This window comes from Planococcus citri, chromosome 1 (genome assembly GCF_950023065.1).
Source record: "Planococcus citri chromosome 1, ihPlaCitr1.1, whole genome shotgun sequence".
NCBI lineage: Eukaryota > Metazoa > Arthropoda > Insecta > Hemiptera > Pseudococcidae > Planococcus > Planococcus citri.
The window spans coordinates 82,391,999-82,409,524 of NC_088677.1; the positions used below are offsets into that span (position 1 = coordinate 82,391,999).

The window sequence follows — 17,526 nt, forward strand, 5'->3', positions numbered from 1 at the left end:
TCGTATACACGGCAATTTTACGTTCGCTCAAAATACTGCGATATTGCGAGTAGTATTTTTGACGTAAATTTGCACTTTTTACTACTTTGCGAGTACGTCAACTTTACGCCAAAGTTGCGAGGAGTAATTTTGATGTAAATGTGTCGTACCTACATCATCGTTTTTACTCTTGAAAAACGCTTTCATTAGGATGTAGTATTTTCAACGTAAACTTATGGTACATACGGCATGGTTTTGTAAGACGTATTAACGTCGAATTTGGAGACGTAATTTTGACATGAAATTGCTGTAAATACTACATCATCAATTAGCCTAAAATACATCGAATTCGCGCGTAGTATTTTTGTGATATTTTTATGGTTGATACGTCATGAACTGAACTCTGAAAAAACGTCTGATTTTGCATGAGGTATTTTTGACGTAAATTTGGAATTTTTACTACATCGTAAGTACGTCAATTACACGTCAAAGTTGTGAGGAGTAATATTAGCGTTTTTCAAGAGTAAAAATTATGATTTAGTTACCACACATTTACGTCAAAATTACTCGTCGCAACTTTGGCGTATAATTGACGTACTCGCAATGCAGTAAAAATTGCAAATTTACCACAAAAATACTATTATGTGCAAATTCGACGTATTTTAGGCTGATTAACGATGTCACATTTACTGCAATTTTTTGTCAGAATCACCCTGACAAATTTGACGTTACTACGTCTCAAAAACCATGGCGTACATACCACAATTTTACGTTGAAAAAACTATATCTTAATGAAAGCGTTTTTCAAGAGTAAAAGTTATGATTTAGTTACCACACATTTACGTCAAAATTACTCGTCGCAACTTTGGCGTATAATTGACGTACTCGCAATGCAGTAAAAATTGCAAATTTACCACAAAAATACTATGAGTGAATTCGACGTATTTTAGTCAGATTAACAATGTCACATTTACTGCAATTTTTTGACAGAATTACCCTGACAAATTTGACGTTACTACGTCTCAAAAACCATGACATACATACCACAATTTTACGTTGACAAAAACTACATCTAATGAAAGCGTTTTTCAAGAGTAAAACTGTCGTATTTTCGACGTAAATTCGCATCACAGGTATGTCAATTATACGCCAAAGTTGTGACGAGTAGTATTGACATAAATGTGTGGTAACTAAATCATAGTTTTTACTCTTGGAAAACGCTTTCATTAAGATGTAGTTTTTGCAACGTTAAATTGTGGTACATACGCCATGGTTGGTGAGACGTAGTAACGTCGAATTTGCCAGGGTAATTCTGACAAAAAATTGCAGTAAATATGACATTGTCAAACAGCCTAAAATACGTCAAATTTTCGCATATGGTATTTTTGTTGTAAATTTGCAGTTTGTACTACAGTAAAATTACAGCTGTTTTGCTTCTTAAAATTACAAATTTTGAAAATCGTTTGCCCTCGCTTCGCTCGGGCCAATTTGTTTTTTTTTACACTTCACAATTCCAAGAAACTATTGATAAAATTTATGTAACTTAAATACCTTCTTTTTTCACCCAGCTTGGGAATTTTCAGTCGAATAAGTTGAGAATTTTCAGTCAAATTAGTTGGTAATCTTAGGGTTTTTGCCCCCCCCCCCACCACCAGAAAAGCCACTTCGCTACGTCCCTGACCTTAAATAAGCACTAAATCACTGCATACTGACGTTTCAAAAACATCCAACTTTTGTGAATGGTGATTTTGTCGTTTGAGCATATGATGTTTCCATCATAGGATCGTAGTTGAGTGCATGGTATTCATATACCTATTCTTACATGAGTACAAGTTTAGTGTCTAAAGAAAAATATCCAGGTGATGGCTGCATGCACAAGATTATGGTTTACTAATCCAAAGGTCCTGGGTTCGAATCCCAGCCAAGGCAAGAAGTTTTCGTAAGTATTTAAATTTAGAAAATTATTAATGTGAATATCTGGTCAGCTATCTTCGAGTGGCTTATAACTGGCGTTGAAACGACAAGTGTACACTGGTTTATACGACAAATACACAATGGCTTATGCGACAATTATAGGATCATTCTACAGTATTAGAGATCCTTATCAAATTACGTATGTATGACGTTTCATTGGCTCATACACCAGCAATACCAGCATACAATGATTTATGCTGAAATATACAGTAGGATTGGCAAAATTTTGATGGTTTCCTGCGTGCAACGACGCTTAATTTACGTCAATAATACGTCAATGATGCGCTTGGTTTACCACAATTATACGTCAGCGTATTATCACCCATCAATTTCGCTTTTGCACGCTGAAAATATGTGGGTGAATACGTTAGTTGAACGCCCAACTTACGCTGTCGCAAAACTGTGGTTTATAAGCTGAATATTCAAGAGTAAATCTGCAGTAAAAACGACAAAAAAACCATTGAAATTTTGCCGATGTTACTACGAAATTTCAATGGTTTTTTTGTCGTTTTTACTGCAGATTTACTCTTGAATACTCAGCTTATAAACCACAGTTTTGCGACAGCGTAAGTTGGGCGTTCAACTAACGTATTCACCCACATATTTTCAGCGTGCAAAAGCGAAATTGATGGGTGATTATACGCTGACGTATAATTGTGGTAAACCAATCGCATCATTGACGTATTATTGACGTAAATTAAGCGTTGGTGCCTCACGGGACGTGTTGTCAAGTGATATTGATCCGTTCCATAAAATGGACAGTTCGACTGTTATGAAAGGTTTCGATTCAGTGAATGCAAATATCTCATTACATTTCAATTCTCCCTCTTTCAAAGAATTTCCTGGATAACCGCTTTCAAGATGGTGGCTAATTTGTGTCTTCTCCTTTTTGGAATCTGACGCAAATTTACATGTAAATATTTCATAATTTAATACCATTGGGATCTTATAATGTACTTGTATTTGTTTTGTTTTTTCTGTATGGGCAGGTACCTATGTAAATGTCTGTTTTATATTCAGTGAAAAACTGTGGGCAAAACATCGTATTTTTCGAGTATTTAAATCCGTCGTATGATGTTGTACTATCCCGTAGAGGGAAATTGGTGCTGCTGAGATGCATACCTATTACTATATCGTCCTCTTTCCAAATTGCATTATCTGTGCACCTTGATTCATTCACATACCAATAGCATGGATAATCAGAAGTCATGCATGATAAGCAAGATCCATATGAACTACAATCGTAAAATATGACGTGAATTGTGAGGGGACATATGCCTTGCAACTCTTAGGTGTTGCCACATATCATATATCTGTCCGTGTCTATGTGTAAGATTACTCCTAAAGGAGATGTCCCTACTTATATCATTGGGAGAGACTCTCCACCTCCGACCTAGCGAGATGCCAGCATCGAGCTTCGGAGAAATGGTAGCTCTCGCCACTTATATTGGAAACAAGGAAGCCGAAACTCCTCTCTAATATCAGTCCATATCGTGTGGGACTTTGCCTAGGAAAGCCCAGCTCGATACTGTCAAAATGTACTTTTGGTCAATAAGATCTTTTAAACGATTAATTGTCAATACTACCTTCGGGATACAAAACAATCGTTATATTTGTCGCGTTTCGTATGTTCTTTATCTACTCGTGCTAAGGTAAAGTACTCGCCGCGTCAACTACAACATTAATGGTTGTAAGTAAAAACCTTCTTCCATAACTAGATGTCGATATGAACTTATTCACCTGTTATTATTAAGATACAAATAATAAATTATATCTATTATTTGTGGTGTAATATTAAGGTGTGTATTACAATTACATCGAATACACGGAGTGTCTAGTCATAGGTGTTGTTGTCCTATTATTGTGTTTATCTAAGCGCTGAATAAATGTAGATAGGCAAAATAGTAGGTACTGCTACCCCTAAGAATAGGCTAATTTACCCCTATGATAGGTCCTTGGGTCGATCATAGACGGTTATATGTGAAGCTTTAGTCTCAGTCAATGCATTTTAGCTATCCGGTGCATTATTATATTAGCTGCATATAGGTAGATAGTAGGATGCTTAGGTTAATATATTTCTTTAGGTGTTTATTATCTATTTATCTCTTTACATTGGCAGGACGACTAGAGTCTTTACAGAATTTTTTCAAATACTGGGCCATGGTTTATTTGTATTGATAGCTGCGCTTCTATGGAATGACTATTGATGGGTGTTGGAGGTAAATGATCAGGAGTTGGTGATGGGCAGTTGATACTATTTTCATTGCACATGGTTGTTGTATTAATGGAAAAATTGTCAAATTCGAATAGACATGTTGTTGTACGGTTGATGAATGGTTGCAGAGTTATTGATTCAAATGTTACATTCGATTCCGCTGTTCTTGAGACTTTGTTTGCTGGACATGAAGATGCGTCTATGTATTTATCGATGTCATGCGAGACCCAGTTGATGCAGTTTCGTTCATCATCACACTCTGATTTCAAACAACATCTGTTCCTAGAATAACACCATCCACAATAAGGATCTTTCATCGCCAAACATGCATGTGATGTGTTATATTCATCGCAGTTATGTATTTTGACTTTGATGAGTTTGCGGCTGGTCATCACATATAAAAAGTTCTTTGTAGAATCAAACTGCATTGCATCTGGATATAATGTGTTCTTTCCCTCAATCGTTATGTCTGCATATTTATTTGCAGTGGACAAATCGGGCGAATCAATTCCTTTTATTGATATTTTCTGTAAACGGTTGCCATTGATACTAAGAAACAAGATTGTATGATTGTTAATGGAGGTAATCACCATTGCGTCCACCCATACTAAACCAGGTGGATGCGAATATACCAGGTCTCCGATCAGCGTTTCATTCTTTTGAAACAGGGAATGTAATTTATTTATTTGATACCTACATACTCGGAGGGTTGTTGTCCTCGTATAGTTATCTTTTTGTAGTGTGAGTGTGAACATGATTTTTTCTTCCATTTCATGTGAATCTGTTTTTGAACCAGAATGTGGATTTCGCTTTTGGATATAGACATTTGTGATTTGTCCTGTAATTATTGTCCCATCTGGTCCTGAATTGCACATTATGGGAACTCTGTTGCACGAATTGTTTTTTTGAGTATCTGTCATAATTAGATACCCTCCTATCCGATTATTCAGTGCATTGTTCTGGATGATAAAATAGCCGACGTTTTCAGAATTAAAACCATAAACCATCTTTTCATTCAGTTCAGCGGGACACTCGTTTATCGTATAACGAAAGGCGGTATTTTGTGTTAGAGGTGATGAAAAATATTCTCGTTCTAGATTTTTAACACATATTGTTCGTATTGAGCTGGAACCACTATAGTAATTTTTGTGACCAACATACAGTATTGATAGTGGTGTTGATGAATTCTTTAGTAAAATGGGAGCTATGAAGGCTACCGTTCTTTCCTCATTATAATTTAACCCGCAGGGTATAGGTTCGAACATAGTTTTCCAGATTTTCGAAATATTACTTATATCGTGAGTATGACAGATATCTTCGAAAAAAGTACCACATGAAATCAGTTGCTGATTAAGATAGTCCAATACTAGCACTTTGTTTTCATTATTCGTTGTTTTTTGTTTCAATTTATGTGAACAGTTGGCAGCAGTACAATCTGAAGCTCTGAGTTCCGATATAGTGTACTCAATTTGCGGTTCGAGATCCGTTGATAATTGATAAATTCGGTTTACTGCGCCTATATATATACCCATCTTCCATATTCATCAACTGCCAAGTGAAGGAACTCTTTGGTGTTGTCATCTGAAAATACTTTCCAGGTTTCCTTACCTGATTTTGCATTTGAGTAATTCGTGTTCAGGCAGAATAATATAAACGTGTGTATCAGTAGTATGGGTGCGAGCTTAGGAAAATTCATTGAGATGAAAATTTCATATGTTTAGCATACGTTATCATTCGGTTGTCTTGTCCGTTTTTTTTCTCGTTTTATGTAGATTTTGTTTTGAAGTATCTGGAAGCATAAAGAAGATATGGATGGACTTTAGTATCTGGTCATTCTACGTCAATTTGACCAAGAAGTGGTAAGGAAGGTCGGCGATTTTTTTGAAATCTTTTCTGTGGAAAGACCTTCCGAAGGGATGACCAATGGCGCAAATCGGAGCCCTCTAACCCTTTTTTAAAGGCTGCCAGGGGTTGTCAAAGTTTTCAGTGAATTGAAAATATCATCCATTTCAGCAATGGATTACTCGATAACCGTGATACCTACCAAAATGGATTTTTTTCCAATAGGTGGGGGTTTTGAAAGGCTTTTTGGTGATATCATAAAAATCAGTGTTGACACATCTTTTCGTACGAAAAATTAGCTTGAAAAGTTTCAAAACGTGGTTTTCATATCGTTTCGACTCTCAAAAATTCGAAAAAAAAAATATATTATGGATAACTTTTCATGCTGAACAGTGCATTAAAAAATTGGGATGCCATTATGTTGTAAAGTCTATAAAAATTGAAAGTTTGCGAAAAATACGATTTTTTGATCTAAAACACAAAAAAAAGTCTTGAGTGGTGAAGTTGACCCATTTGACCCTTAATTTTACGTATTCGCTGAAAAAGTTGAAAACCCCCTTTCACTCGGTGAGATGAACTCATCACAAAAAATCAAAAGTCGAAAAAATTCAAAAAATAAATGAATTTTAATTTTTTTGCTATGAGTGTGATTTTTATCAAATTTTTGACGAAATACGTCAGAAAGGGGTCAAAATAAGACAACAGAATGAATTTTAACTTTTTTTGATGCTTGGAATTGAAAATTGAATTTTTTCGAATTTTGATTTTTTTGTGATGAGTTCATTTCATCAAGTGGTCGGGTTTTTTGCAACTTTCTCAACGGATACGTAAAAATAGTGGTCAAATGGGCCGACTTTACCAATCGAAACTTTTTTTCATGTTTTAAATCAAAAAATCGCATTTTTTTGGTAAACTTTCAATTTTTTTGAATCGACTTTTCGACATAATGCCATCCCAACTTTTTAATATGTTGTTCAGCATAAAAAGTTGTCCATAATGGAGGAGAAGGTACAAATATGAACCCCCTCTAGCTTTCTGGCTTTAAAGGGTAGAAAAAATTATCAAAATTTTTTTTTGAGTACATATACCATTCAAAAGGCCAAAGACTCTAGTATATTGTGTAAAAAAATTTTTTTGTTGTTGTTGAAAACTCACGGAGAAATTTGAAATTTAGAAAAGTAACATAAAATGGTACAAATATGGACTCGGGTACAAATATGGACCCCCCTCAAAAAATGAATAAAAAGTTCAGAAAATTGAACAAAAATTTATTTAAAGATGTTTTTCGATGTTTTGGACTTGTCTTCTTTATTAATAACACTTTTCTCGGTATTCTAAAAACCATTGAATCAAAATTAGATGAAAAAAAGTTTAGGGGTCTATATTTATACCCATGCAAAAAATTGGCCAAGTTTATGAAAAGTGAAAAAATCATGGTTCCATTTTGACACTTTGGACTTGTCTTCATTGTTAATAACACTTTTCTCGATATTCTAAAAAATATTGAATCAGAATTAGGTAAAAAAAATTTAGGGGTCCATATTTATACCCATGCAAAAAATTGACTCAGTTTATGAAAAATGAAAAAAATTATGAAAATCAGTTGAAGTACAGACAAATATGAAAGTATATTTTGAAAGTACACATTGTAAGCTACTTACTTCGCTAATAATTTTTTTTCCAAACTTTATTTGAAGTTGATGAATTACCGAATGAAAAACTTGTAAAATTTTCCATTGTGAAGAAAATAATGCGCAAAAAAAACAATTGCTAATGAGAGACACCCAAGTTTGCATGGATCCGAAATAAGTAGGTACATGGATCATCGATACTACACTACTAGTATAATTTTTAGTACCCAGCATGGCAGCAGCGCTAGTGGTTGTACACTAAACCATGGGGGGTCCATATTTGTACCCGGGTCCATAATTGTACCTTCTCCTCTATCGTATCTATTTTCATGTCATAATCTTTACCTTAATTGATGACTAAGTATTTACGTGTCATCAAATGTTGATCATTTTGCTAAATATGCAGATATTTGTTCATCTGCAATTTGTCTCTTGTATAAATCGATTTATGACCTGTTAGATTTATATAATTTTCATGTATAGACTAAAATGTCGAATATAGGCTATCTATACATGTGCTTTCGAGTTTTATTCTTTTAATCATAAAGCTCAACTTTTATAATGTACGGGTGAAAATAATAGATAAGAGCCTGCATCCAGAGCTAGTCAGGTATCGAGTAATTATTCCCCTTCTAGGGAATAATTATTAGATTTCTTTTTATGAGCCGCTAGACGAAGATAATTACCCTAAAAAGTAATTAGCTATATTCCTACCTATCCAATCTATTAAAATTAACCCTATTACAAATTATATGTAGCGATCTTTTTTCAGAGATAATGGGTTACTCATGGTCGATTTTGTGTTGTCAACCATTATTTACCTGGTTTATATGCAAAAATTTGCTCAAAAACATTTTTAAATCAAGAAAAAAAATTGGCCAAAAAAACTTGTCATTTTTTGCTATTTTTTTATTTAACATAAATTATAGCGATCTTTTTTTCAGAGATAATGGGTTACTCATGGTCGATTTTGTGTTGTCAACCATTATTTACCTGGTTTAAATCCAAAAATTTGCTCAAAAACATTTTTAAATAAAAAAAAAATTGACTGATTTTTCACTTCAAAAAGGACATATAATTCGAAATGTTTGAGCGCTTACCACTAACACACAGTTTCCTCCAGACTGATGGTTCATAACATTTTGTATGGTTGGATAGTGGGAAAATATGATAAAATCGTCACCATGTTCAAATATGCACATGTCTAAACTTCACAAGCACTCAAACTTTCAAACAGCTTTTTCTCAAAATACAACTTTCACACATACCTATGTCCTTTTTGCTATGACGTCTTCAATTTTGAATTTTCAAACGTTCGCCAAACATCGAGATAATGATGTTGGGCTGCTGAAAATATGTATTAGGTTTTGTTAATCTTCGTGTTAATATCTACTTGTTACAAATTGCTTACCTTTGGTGTTGCGATGAATAGATTTTCTAACCACTAACGCGAAGCTTAGAGTGAAACGCGATTTCTTTTATATTACCTAAATTCAAATCGAATAATTTACCTAGTCTGTTAGACACACGATACATCCGAGTGTGATATTGTTATGTAATTGATATAAGAATTTGCACAAACTAGAACCAAGTTTATTCTCCAAGCCTCTGTGGGATGATGGGGCTTCCCAGGTGGGTGTTATTCGTTTTCGGTGGCTGACTTCATTTCCTGAGAAATTTTTTTTTCAAACCTTTTTCTCGGGAAATACAATATAGATAATGTTCATTATACTTAAGATGATGATAAAGAGTATACAGTGTACAGGGCGAGCGTTTCATGTTGATAACTTTTTATCAAAATAAATAATTGTGTATGTGGGCAAATTTTCGGCGAATATATTAGTAAATTTACTGCGAAAAATACACGATAATGTGAAGAGTTCTCGGTGCAGAAGACGAACGTTTTAGATTGATTAGATTGTTAGGTTACTACATACATAAATGAATACGGGGATTACCTTACGTTTTTTCGAGCGTAGGTAATTAGGTATCTGCCTACCTATCTACGAGTAATACTGATTTTTAAAATGAGAAATCGCATAATACTTGGTTGTCTTGCTTCATCCTCTTCTTTCTTTGTTTCTTGTTTATATCTACCTATGTGTACTTTTTCTATTGTCTATTTGACAAATTCTAATATGTTGAAAATTTTTCTGAATTTGTTTCAGGAGCGTTAATGGTCGACTGAAATACTGGAGCTCAATATCAATACGACGAGCCAATCATTTATAAACCTGGACGAATCGTGTAGTATTTTTTTTTTTTATTTGGTAAGTCGATTTGGTCGTTTTATTTTCTCAGTAACTATAATTATAGGGGGCTCCGCTTGTGTAAGATCATTACGTAGGACGAACTTGTAGTATCCAGGCCCCAAATATTTATTTTGTGTAACGTAAAATTTTAGTTTGTTAATAGGTATACAAATAGGTAATGTTCATGTAGCCCCAGTTGGACCAAATCAGTAAAAATTTTGGATTTATGGTTACAAAATGCAATTTAAAAAAAAAAAAAACTCTTTTCTTTCGAAAATGTTTTATGTTAAATGTACATACCTACTTATATTTTAGGCCCTCCTTCGATAAAGGAACTCTCAATTTGGAAATAGGCCCTCGTACACAAATATAAAACACCATATACTTTATATTTTATTAATTTATTTTTTATTCAACAATTTAGGTCTCTCCAACAGCTTGAAGCAAATTACAGGAGAGACTGCGTATAACATAAGAGAGGATAAAAATAAAAATTGGTTCAAAAAACAAACAAAAAAAAAAAAAAACACAAAAAATAAATAAAAAACAAAGAAGTAAAGTGAAAAAAATAACAAAAAATAAACATTAATAAATTAAGATCATCAAGAAGAGAAAAAGTTATTCAAAAGGTAGTTTAAGACAATGCATATTTAATTTCACCAAGTCGAACCACTTTGACAATTTATTCTCGAAATTTTATCACAGATTTGGAACTCTTTTGTGTAAACACAAGGAATAAATTCGAACCATATTGGTTCATTTTTAAAGAAATACCAATTGGTCAAAGTTGAAATTCTGAAAACCCCCTCCCAACAAAGGTACCCCCACCTGAACCTCAAGTCACAAATCGTAAGGAAAGATTTCAGGTGCTGGTTTCGATAAATACGTCTGATACGACTCGTAAAGTAAATATCGACCCAATTCACGTTTTTCTTCAGACTTCCACGTACTTATTTGACCATAATAAGTGCCATTAATTTTATTGCCCAGATTTCGTGTACCTATTACTTCGATCATGGCGGCTTCTCTCGTAAAAGATTCCAAATCCACTTTTCTTTCAAACACTAGCAGAATGACTACTCCCTTACCCTCATTCCAAATATCCAAAATCGTTTGAATTTTCTTTCCGTGCTTTTTAGACGGATCATTGCTACGCCTTTCTTTTAGAGCGGTCTTTAGATGATGATAAGGTCTATCTGATGTACCTTTTCCGATATAAAAAATACCCGACAAGAAGGTTTTCCAAGATATTTCCAAGCTGTGATTTTTATTTCGCTGAGGAAAATTGTTCGTGATTCGTGGATCGAGCAGGAAGTAGTTGAAGCATGATCCTTTATTCGGTTCTGATGAATCCAGTTGATAGAAGTCTTTTCTGAAGACTCTGCTTATTGTGTTCTTGTAATCGTCCAAGGTTTCAATCCAGGTTTTTATTGACAGCAATAATGGATCTGAATATCTCGATTTTTCAATCGAGTTCAGCGAATGGCTCGGTGTGGACTGTTCACTATTCAATTTAGGAGTATTTTTCTTAGTGATGGAATTCCCAGTCTCACTATCAGTTGTCGATTCCAGTGAAGGTTTCACAAATTCAGTTTTTCTGTTCGACTTTGGAAGACGACTCGATGTGGAATGTGCACTATTCTGTCTCGCAGTATTTTTTTTAGTGATCAAATTCTCAGTCTCACTATCTTCAGTTGTCGACTCCAGTGAAAGTTTCACAAGTTCGGTTTTTTTATTTGGCTTTTGAGAACGACTCGAGGTGGAATGCACGTCACTCTGTCTCGCAGTTTTATTCTTAATGAATATATTCTCAGTACCTGTCTTTGACTCCAGCGATGGTTTTACTAGTTCAGGTTTTCTATTTGACTTTGAAGGAGAACGACTGTTCACGTCCAATTTCTCGATACATTTTTTTGATTCCAACGGTGGCTTTGAAAGTTCAGTTTTTCTGTTCGATTGTAGAGATGAATCCCCGGACATGGAATATTTACCATCACGCCTTTGAGTGTATTTATTCGTCTTGGGCTTTTCTTTTTGATTAGAGCAGTGAAGTTTGGCTTCGATTTCTTGTGGATGCTTACGTGGGTTTGTCTTATAATTTTTCGATTGCTCCAACAGGTCGTCTAGACGATCTAGGTGCTTTGGTAGTGAACCCATACTCGATATCGAACTGAAAATACATAAAATGTACATGTTTTTAAATTAGTAAATGAAGTGAAATTCTCTCACTAAAAAAAATAATCTTTCTGTTATTATTTTGTGTAATTTTTGCGTACTCGATGTAATCAACATAAATATGCACGCTATCTTATATCATTCAGAGAAATACCTAATTTACCTACTCGTATTTTGAAAGTTGTTCGATTAAAAAACAACTCGCAAAAATTAGGCATTGAAGAGTTGATAATGAGTCATTTAATCGTAAAATTGTGCGAGCAATAAAATTCACTGGAAATTTACAATATAGCCTAAATTATTTTCAAATATGAAATTACTCAATACTTACTGAGATGATAATATGAAGCGTTAATACAGAAGAATTCGATTCACAGAAAACACACAACTCGTTTAATCTAATGACGATTTGACACTTTGGCTGTTACTGATAATCGATATGAATTCGCGGATACGCGAATAAAATCCCGGGAGACGCATGCTGCGCATGCGCTGTGTAAATTCGATTTATGTAATCGTAATACGTAACGTATGCAATCAATAAAACTCATCATTTCTATGCACATCGTCGTCGTAAAGCTAGGAAAAAAAACATGAATCATGATACTTTCCATATCGTCTGCTTTCAGTTCGTCTACTCGTACTTAAAATTTGTACGGTTTTCATGGATTTTTTTTTTAAATCTGGTATTTCCATTATAGCCCATAGGGCTTCGATACCGCTTGAAATCTTCTTCAATCGACTCAGCATGTTGAAATTAGAATATAATGAAATCGTAGCTTTCCATTTTATTAGATAACAATTTAATGGAAATTTCTTATTTCCGGAAACCTGCAAGAGACCAGGGATGAAGCGAAGAGGAGGCATGGGGGGCAGCCTGGTCCCTCAGGGTTCCGCAAAAGGTGAAAAAAGTTCGGAAATTGTGAGAAATTCGAGAAAATTGAGAAAATGTGTACAAAAGTTCCAGCAATATTTTAGTTTTATAGTTTTCAAAAATTCAAAATTTTTACAATCATCGATCATCGAAGTTTACCTATCATGAGCAATCACTATAATATTTATTTGGGTCATTCCACGTCAATTGGACCAAGAAGTTGTAGGGCGGTTTGGCGATTTTTTTGAAACTTTTCCTGTGGAAAGACCTTCCGAAAGGATGACCAATGGCAATGGCGCAAATCGCAGCCCTCTAGCCCATTTTTGAAGGCAGCCAGGGGGTGTCAAAGTTTTCAGTGAACGTAAAATATCATCCATTTCAGAAGTGGATTACTCGATAACCGCGATACCTACCAAAATGAAACATTTTCCCATAGTTAGGGGTTTTGAAAGGCTTTTTGGTGATATCATAAAAATCAGTGTTGCCATTTTTTTTCGTACAAAAAATTAGCTCAAAAAGTTTCAAAACGTAGTTTTCACATTGTTCCGACTCTCAAATATTCTGAAAAAAGTATATTATGGACAACTTTTCATGCTGAACAACATATTAAAAAATTGGGATGGTAACATGTTGCAAAATTGATTTTCAAAAACTTAAGTTTGCGGAAAAATGCGATTTTCTGATTTAAAACATGAAAAAAAGTTTTGATAGGTGAAGTTGACCCATTTGACCCCTGTTTTTACGTATCCGTTGAAAAAGTTGAAAAAACCCTTTCACTTCGATGAAATGAACTCCTCACAAAAAATTCAAAATTGGAAAAAATTCAAAAAAATGAACGAATTTTCATTTTTTTTGTAGTGAGTAATTTTTATCAACTTTTTCATGAAGTACATCAGAAAGAGGTCAAAATATTAAGACAAGTGAATAAATTTAAACTTTTTTTGATGTTTGAAATTGAAAATTGAATTTTTTCGAATTTTGATTTTTTTTAGGAGTTCATTTCATAGAAGTGAAAGGGTTTTTTCAACTTTTTCAACAGATACATAAATCGCATTTTTTCGCTAACTTAAAATTTATTTAAATCAACTTTGCAACATGTTACCATCTCAATTTTTTAATATGTTGTTCAGCATGAAAAGTTGTCCATAATATTTTTTTTCAGAATTTTTGAGAGTCGGAATGATGTGAAAACTACGTTTCGAAACTTTTTGAGCTAATTTTTTGTACGAAAAAAAATGGCAACACTGATGTTTATGATATCACCAAAAATCCTTTCAAAACCCCTAACTATGGGAAAATGTTTCATTTTGGTAGGTATCGCGGTTATCGAGTAATCCACTGCTGAAATGGATGATATTTTAGGTTCACTGAAAACTTTGACACCCCCTGGCTGCCTTCAAAAATGGGCTAGAGGGCTGCGATTTGCACCATTGGCCATCCCTTCGGAAAGTCTTTCTTTCCACAAGAAAAGTTTCAAAAAAATCGCCGAACCATCCTACCACTGCTTGGTCCAATTGACGTGGAATGACCCATTAACAACTTTCCCAACTTTGGAAGCCAGATCTGTGTCTGTATCTATGATTTTTCTAACTTTTGGTATTGGTAGGGTAATGCCTCAACAACCTGGAACTTAGAAGTTGGAATTACGATTTATGAAATTTTGATTTTGAAACGATAGGTCATCGACCTTGCTCCCGTATTGAAGTATTATAGGCCGAGACAAAACTCTGGTGAGGGGGGAGTAATTAGACCAAATCGGTCAAAGTTGCCACATCTTGAAAAAGTCGACAAATTCGAATTACTTATTTTTTTTAAAAATGCACCAGGAAAATATCTATTCTAGGTAGGTAGAGGTACCTAATTTTGAAAAATGTCGAATTTAATTAAGAAATTGACTTCTTGAAGAAGATAATAATTTACTGGGTACCTACTTGAATTATGATTTTTCGAAAACTTCAGCCCTCGCTTCACACAGGCCGGTTGTTTTTTTTTTTCAAAAATCAAACTTTCTAAAAATCTATTTTTTAAACTCAAAAAAATCTTTAAATCCAAAAATAAACTCCTCATGTAGAAAAAATAGTATATTATGCAACTAGGGAGATAATGTGATCTTCAACGAATCTTGAGGTTTATTTCCCGAGCGAAGCGAGGGAAGTAACTCAAAATGGTTGAAAATCACATTATCTCCCCAGTTCCATAAAATATTTTACGTTTTTTAGGGAGAGAATCACTAATTTGTCCGCCGAGCGATTAGCGAGCGGGAGGTAATGTAGCAGATTATCTCCCTAGAAACGTAAAAGGTTTTTTCAAGTCTCGAAATGCGACATTTTGAGAGCTTTTTCCCTCACTTATTTCGAGCCTTTTTGCATTTATTTTTTGGAACTGAAGTTTCTAAAAATAAATGATTCAAATTCCGAAATTTTTAAGCCAAAAAAATCAACCTTCTCCCATAAAAAAAGCATTGTTCTTTTACTATAGTCATACTTATCAAAATAGCGATTTTCAAAAGCTTTTTTGCCTGAGCGTGAACATTTTATATTTGACTTCTAAAAATTGACTGATGAAAACGAACATTTTTTATAAATAAGTCATAATACCTAGTACCTATGTACATACATACGTAATTATATCTGTCAATTGGCAACATTTTCTTCTCATCTTTTACCTACATACCTATTGCCCATAAAATAACTCGCAATTCGGCCAAATTAGTACCAATATTTTTATTCTCATATCAGTTGGCAAATTTTTGGTTGACCATCCTCTCCCCTCAAAAAAAAGAATGCTGGTTCCGTCCTTGTACTTATACCTCTTCTTATATATATTTAGTTGAGAATAAACGTTTAAATTTTCTTCAATTTCCTTCTTACAAACCTGTAACTAAAATACCCTCTTTTTTCACCTAACTTGAAATTTTCTGTCAAATCAGTTAAAAATTTTATTTTATGGTTTTTGCCCCCTCCCCTCAGCAAACCCACTTCGCTACGTCCCTGAACTCTAAAACTACTCGAAACAGTTCAGAATAATTTTCTAATCGATTCGAGAAGTCGAAAACTTTTGTTATACTTACTATTTTTCTCTTTATTTTGTTTAAAATCGCTCAGAAAACAGTTTTAGTTTCGTAAAGATTTCGCTTTTTCAGGCTTCTTTGTTACCTACCATATTTAATTAAATAATAAAATTTTAGACTTTTTTTAAACGAAATGGTGCTAAAGTCGACATCATCTCGAAATATCGAATCGGTTTTCACTATTTCCGAGGTGATCACCTTCAACAACAGTTCAACGTTATAGAATTAACTTGAGCAGCTGAAGATTTTAACCCTGTCATAAATTCTACCTACGAGTACATCCCAAATCGATTAAACAAGAAATACCTAAATTAAACATTTTAGGGAGAATTCCTATCGTTCAACTTCTGAAAATCTATTCGAATTGAATTTTTTTCCCACTCCAATGAAAAATCATATGGAAAATTATCATGTTCAAAAAAATCTCCGAGGTGAATTTTTCGATTTTTGATAAATTTTTAAAAACCCAATTTTCGGACAAAAATTTTTAAAAAAATTGAAAGTTTTACCAAATTGACCTAGAAAGCTGTTATGTGGTAAGCGCCTTATTTTTTACCTTCCTAATAGTTAGATCAGAAACGAGTTTCGAATCGTTTTGAGCACTTCTGGAGCCTCCAACAGGCTTTTAAGAGTTGAAATTTCCTCAACATTTTACTCAGTTGGCTCAATACTTATCTCAGTTATTTCCCGGAATTTTTCAAGTTTTAGCCTTAAGGATGAAAAACTCATTTTTGAGCTAAAATTAATTGGTTTAGCAATCGAGAGAGCAGTAAAATTTTGAAAAAACTCTCCTCCAAAATACACAATAGAGAGTATTTAAATGAATTAGACAAAAAATTTTTTAATTGTTTATTAAAAACATTGTTTAAAGATTATAATTTTAAATATATTCTGCTCAATGATTAAAAATTAAATAGCTGCAATATTTTAATTGTACAAAGGTAGCATAATAATTTGTATTTTAATTGAATAATAGAATGAAAGAATTTATAAAAAAATTATTTTATTTAATTAAATTAATGAAGAGAGACCTTAAAATAAAATTCGAATTGGACAAAGTTTTAAAAATGAAAAAAATTGAAATCAACCCATATAACTAGAACGATTAGAAAATATGTAAGTATGTTTTGTACTGGAACCATTCTCTTTTCGTCGATGAGAGTAAACTTTTTCACCTACAAATTAGAAGAAAAACAGAAGAATCCGTTTGAATGACGAAACTCTATTATTTATTTTATCATTTACGAGATTTCATCGTTTCTGAAATTAAAATCGCAAAATTCCTCGTCATTTTGTTGACTTTTCCAAAAGAGCGAAATTCTCCAAATTTTTCGTGCAGGTTTCCAGAAACTAAACACCTTATTATTCCGCCATTTCACGATCATATTCTGTACCTACCAGCTAGTGCGGGTTCCTATGTACATATAATCGCTTTGGAAAATAACTGGTGGCACCTATAAATTCCAGGCATTTATCTTGCACCTTATAATAGAACACCATCGAGAAATTTTTTT

At 33.6% G+C, this 17,526-nt stretch overlaps 1 protein-coding gene across 1 annotated transcript; it reads right to left on the minus strand.

The window, feature by feature from the left end:
• Positions 1-10,273: 10,273 nt before the first annotated feature.
• Positions 10,274-12,561, minus strand: LOC135837843 (ankyrin repeat and LEM domain-containing protein 1 homolog). Its single transcript, XM_065353254.1, has 2 exons — positions 12,400-12,561; positions 10,274-12,063 (listed from the first exon to the last, which is right to left on the minus strand). Exon 2 carries the CDS (start codon positions 12,048-12,050, stop codon positions 10,734-10,736), a length of 1,317 nt encoding a protein of 438 aa, XP_065209326.1. The 5' UTR covers positions 12,051-12,063; positions 12,400-12,561; the 3' UTR covers positions 10,274-10,733.
• Between the last annotated feature and the right edge of the window lie 4,965 nt (positions 12,562-17,526).

What these genes read in the sequence shown, in the direction of transcription:
- LOC135837843 (XM_065353254.1), bottom strand. Translation starts at nt 12,050, where the DNA reads ATGGGTTCACTACCAAAGCACCTAGATCGTCTAGACGACCTGTTGGAG.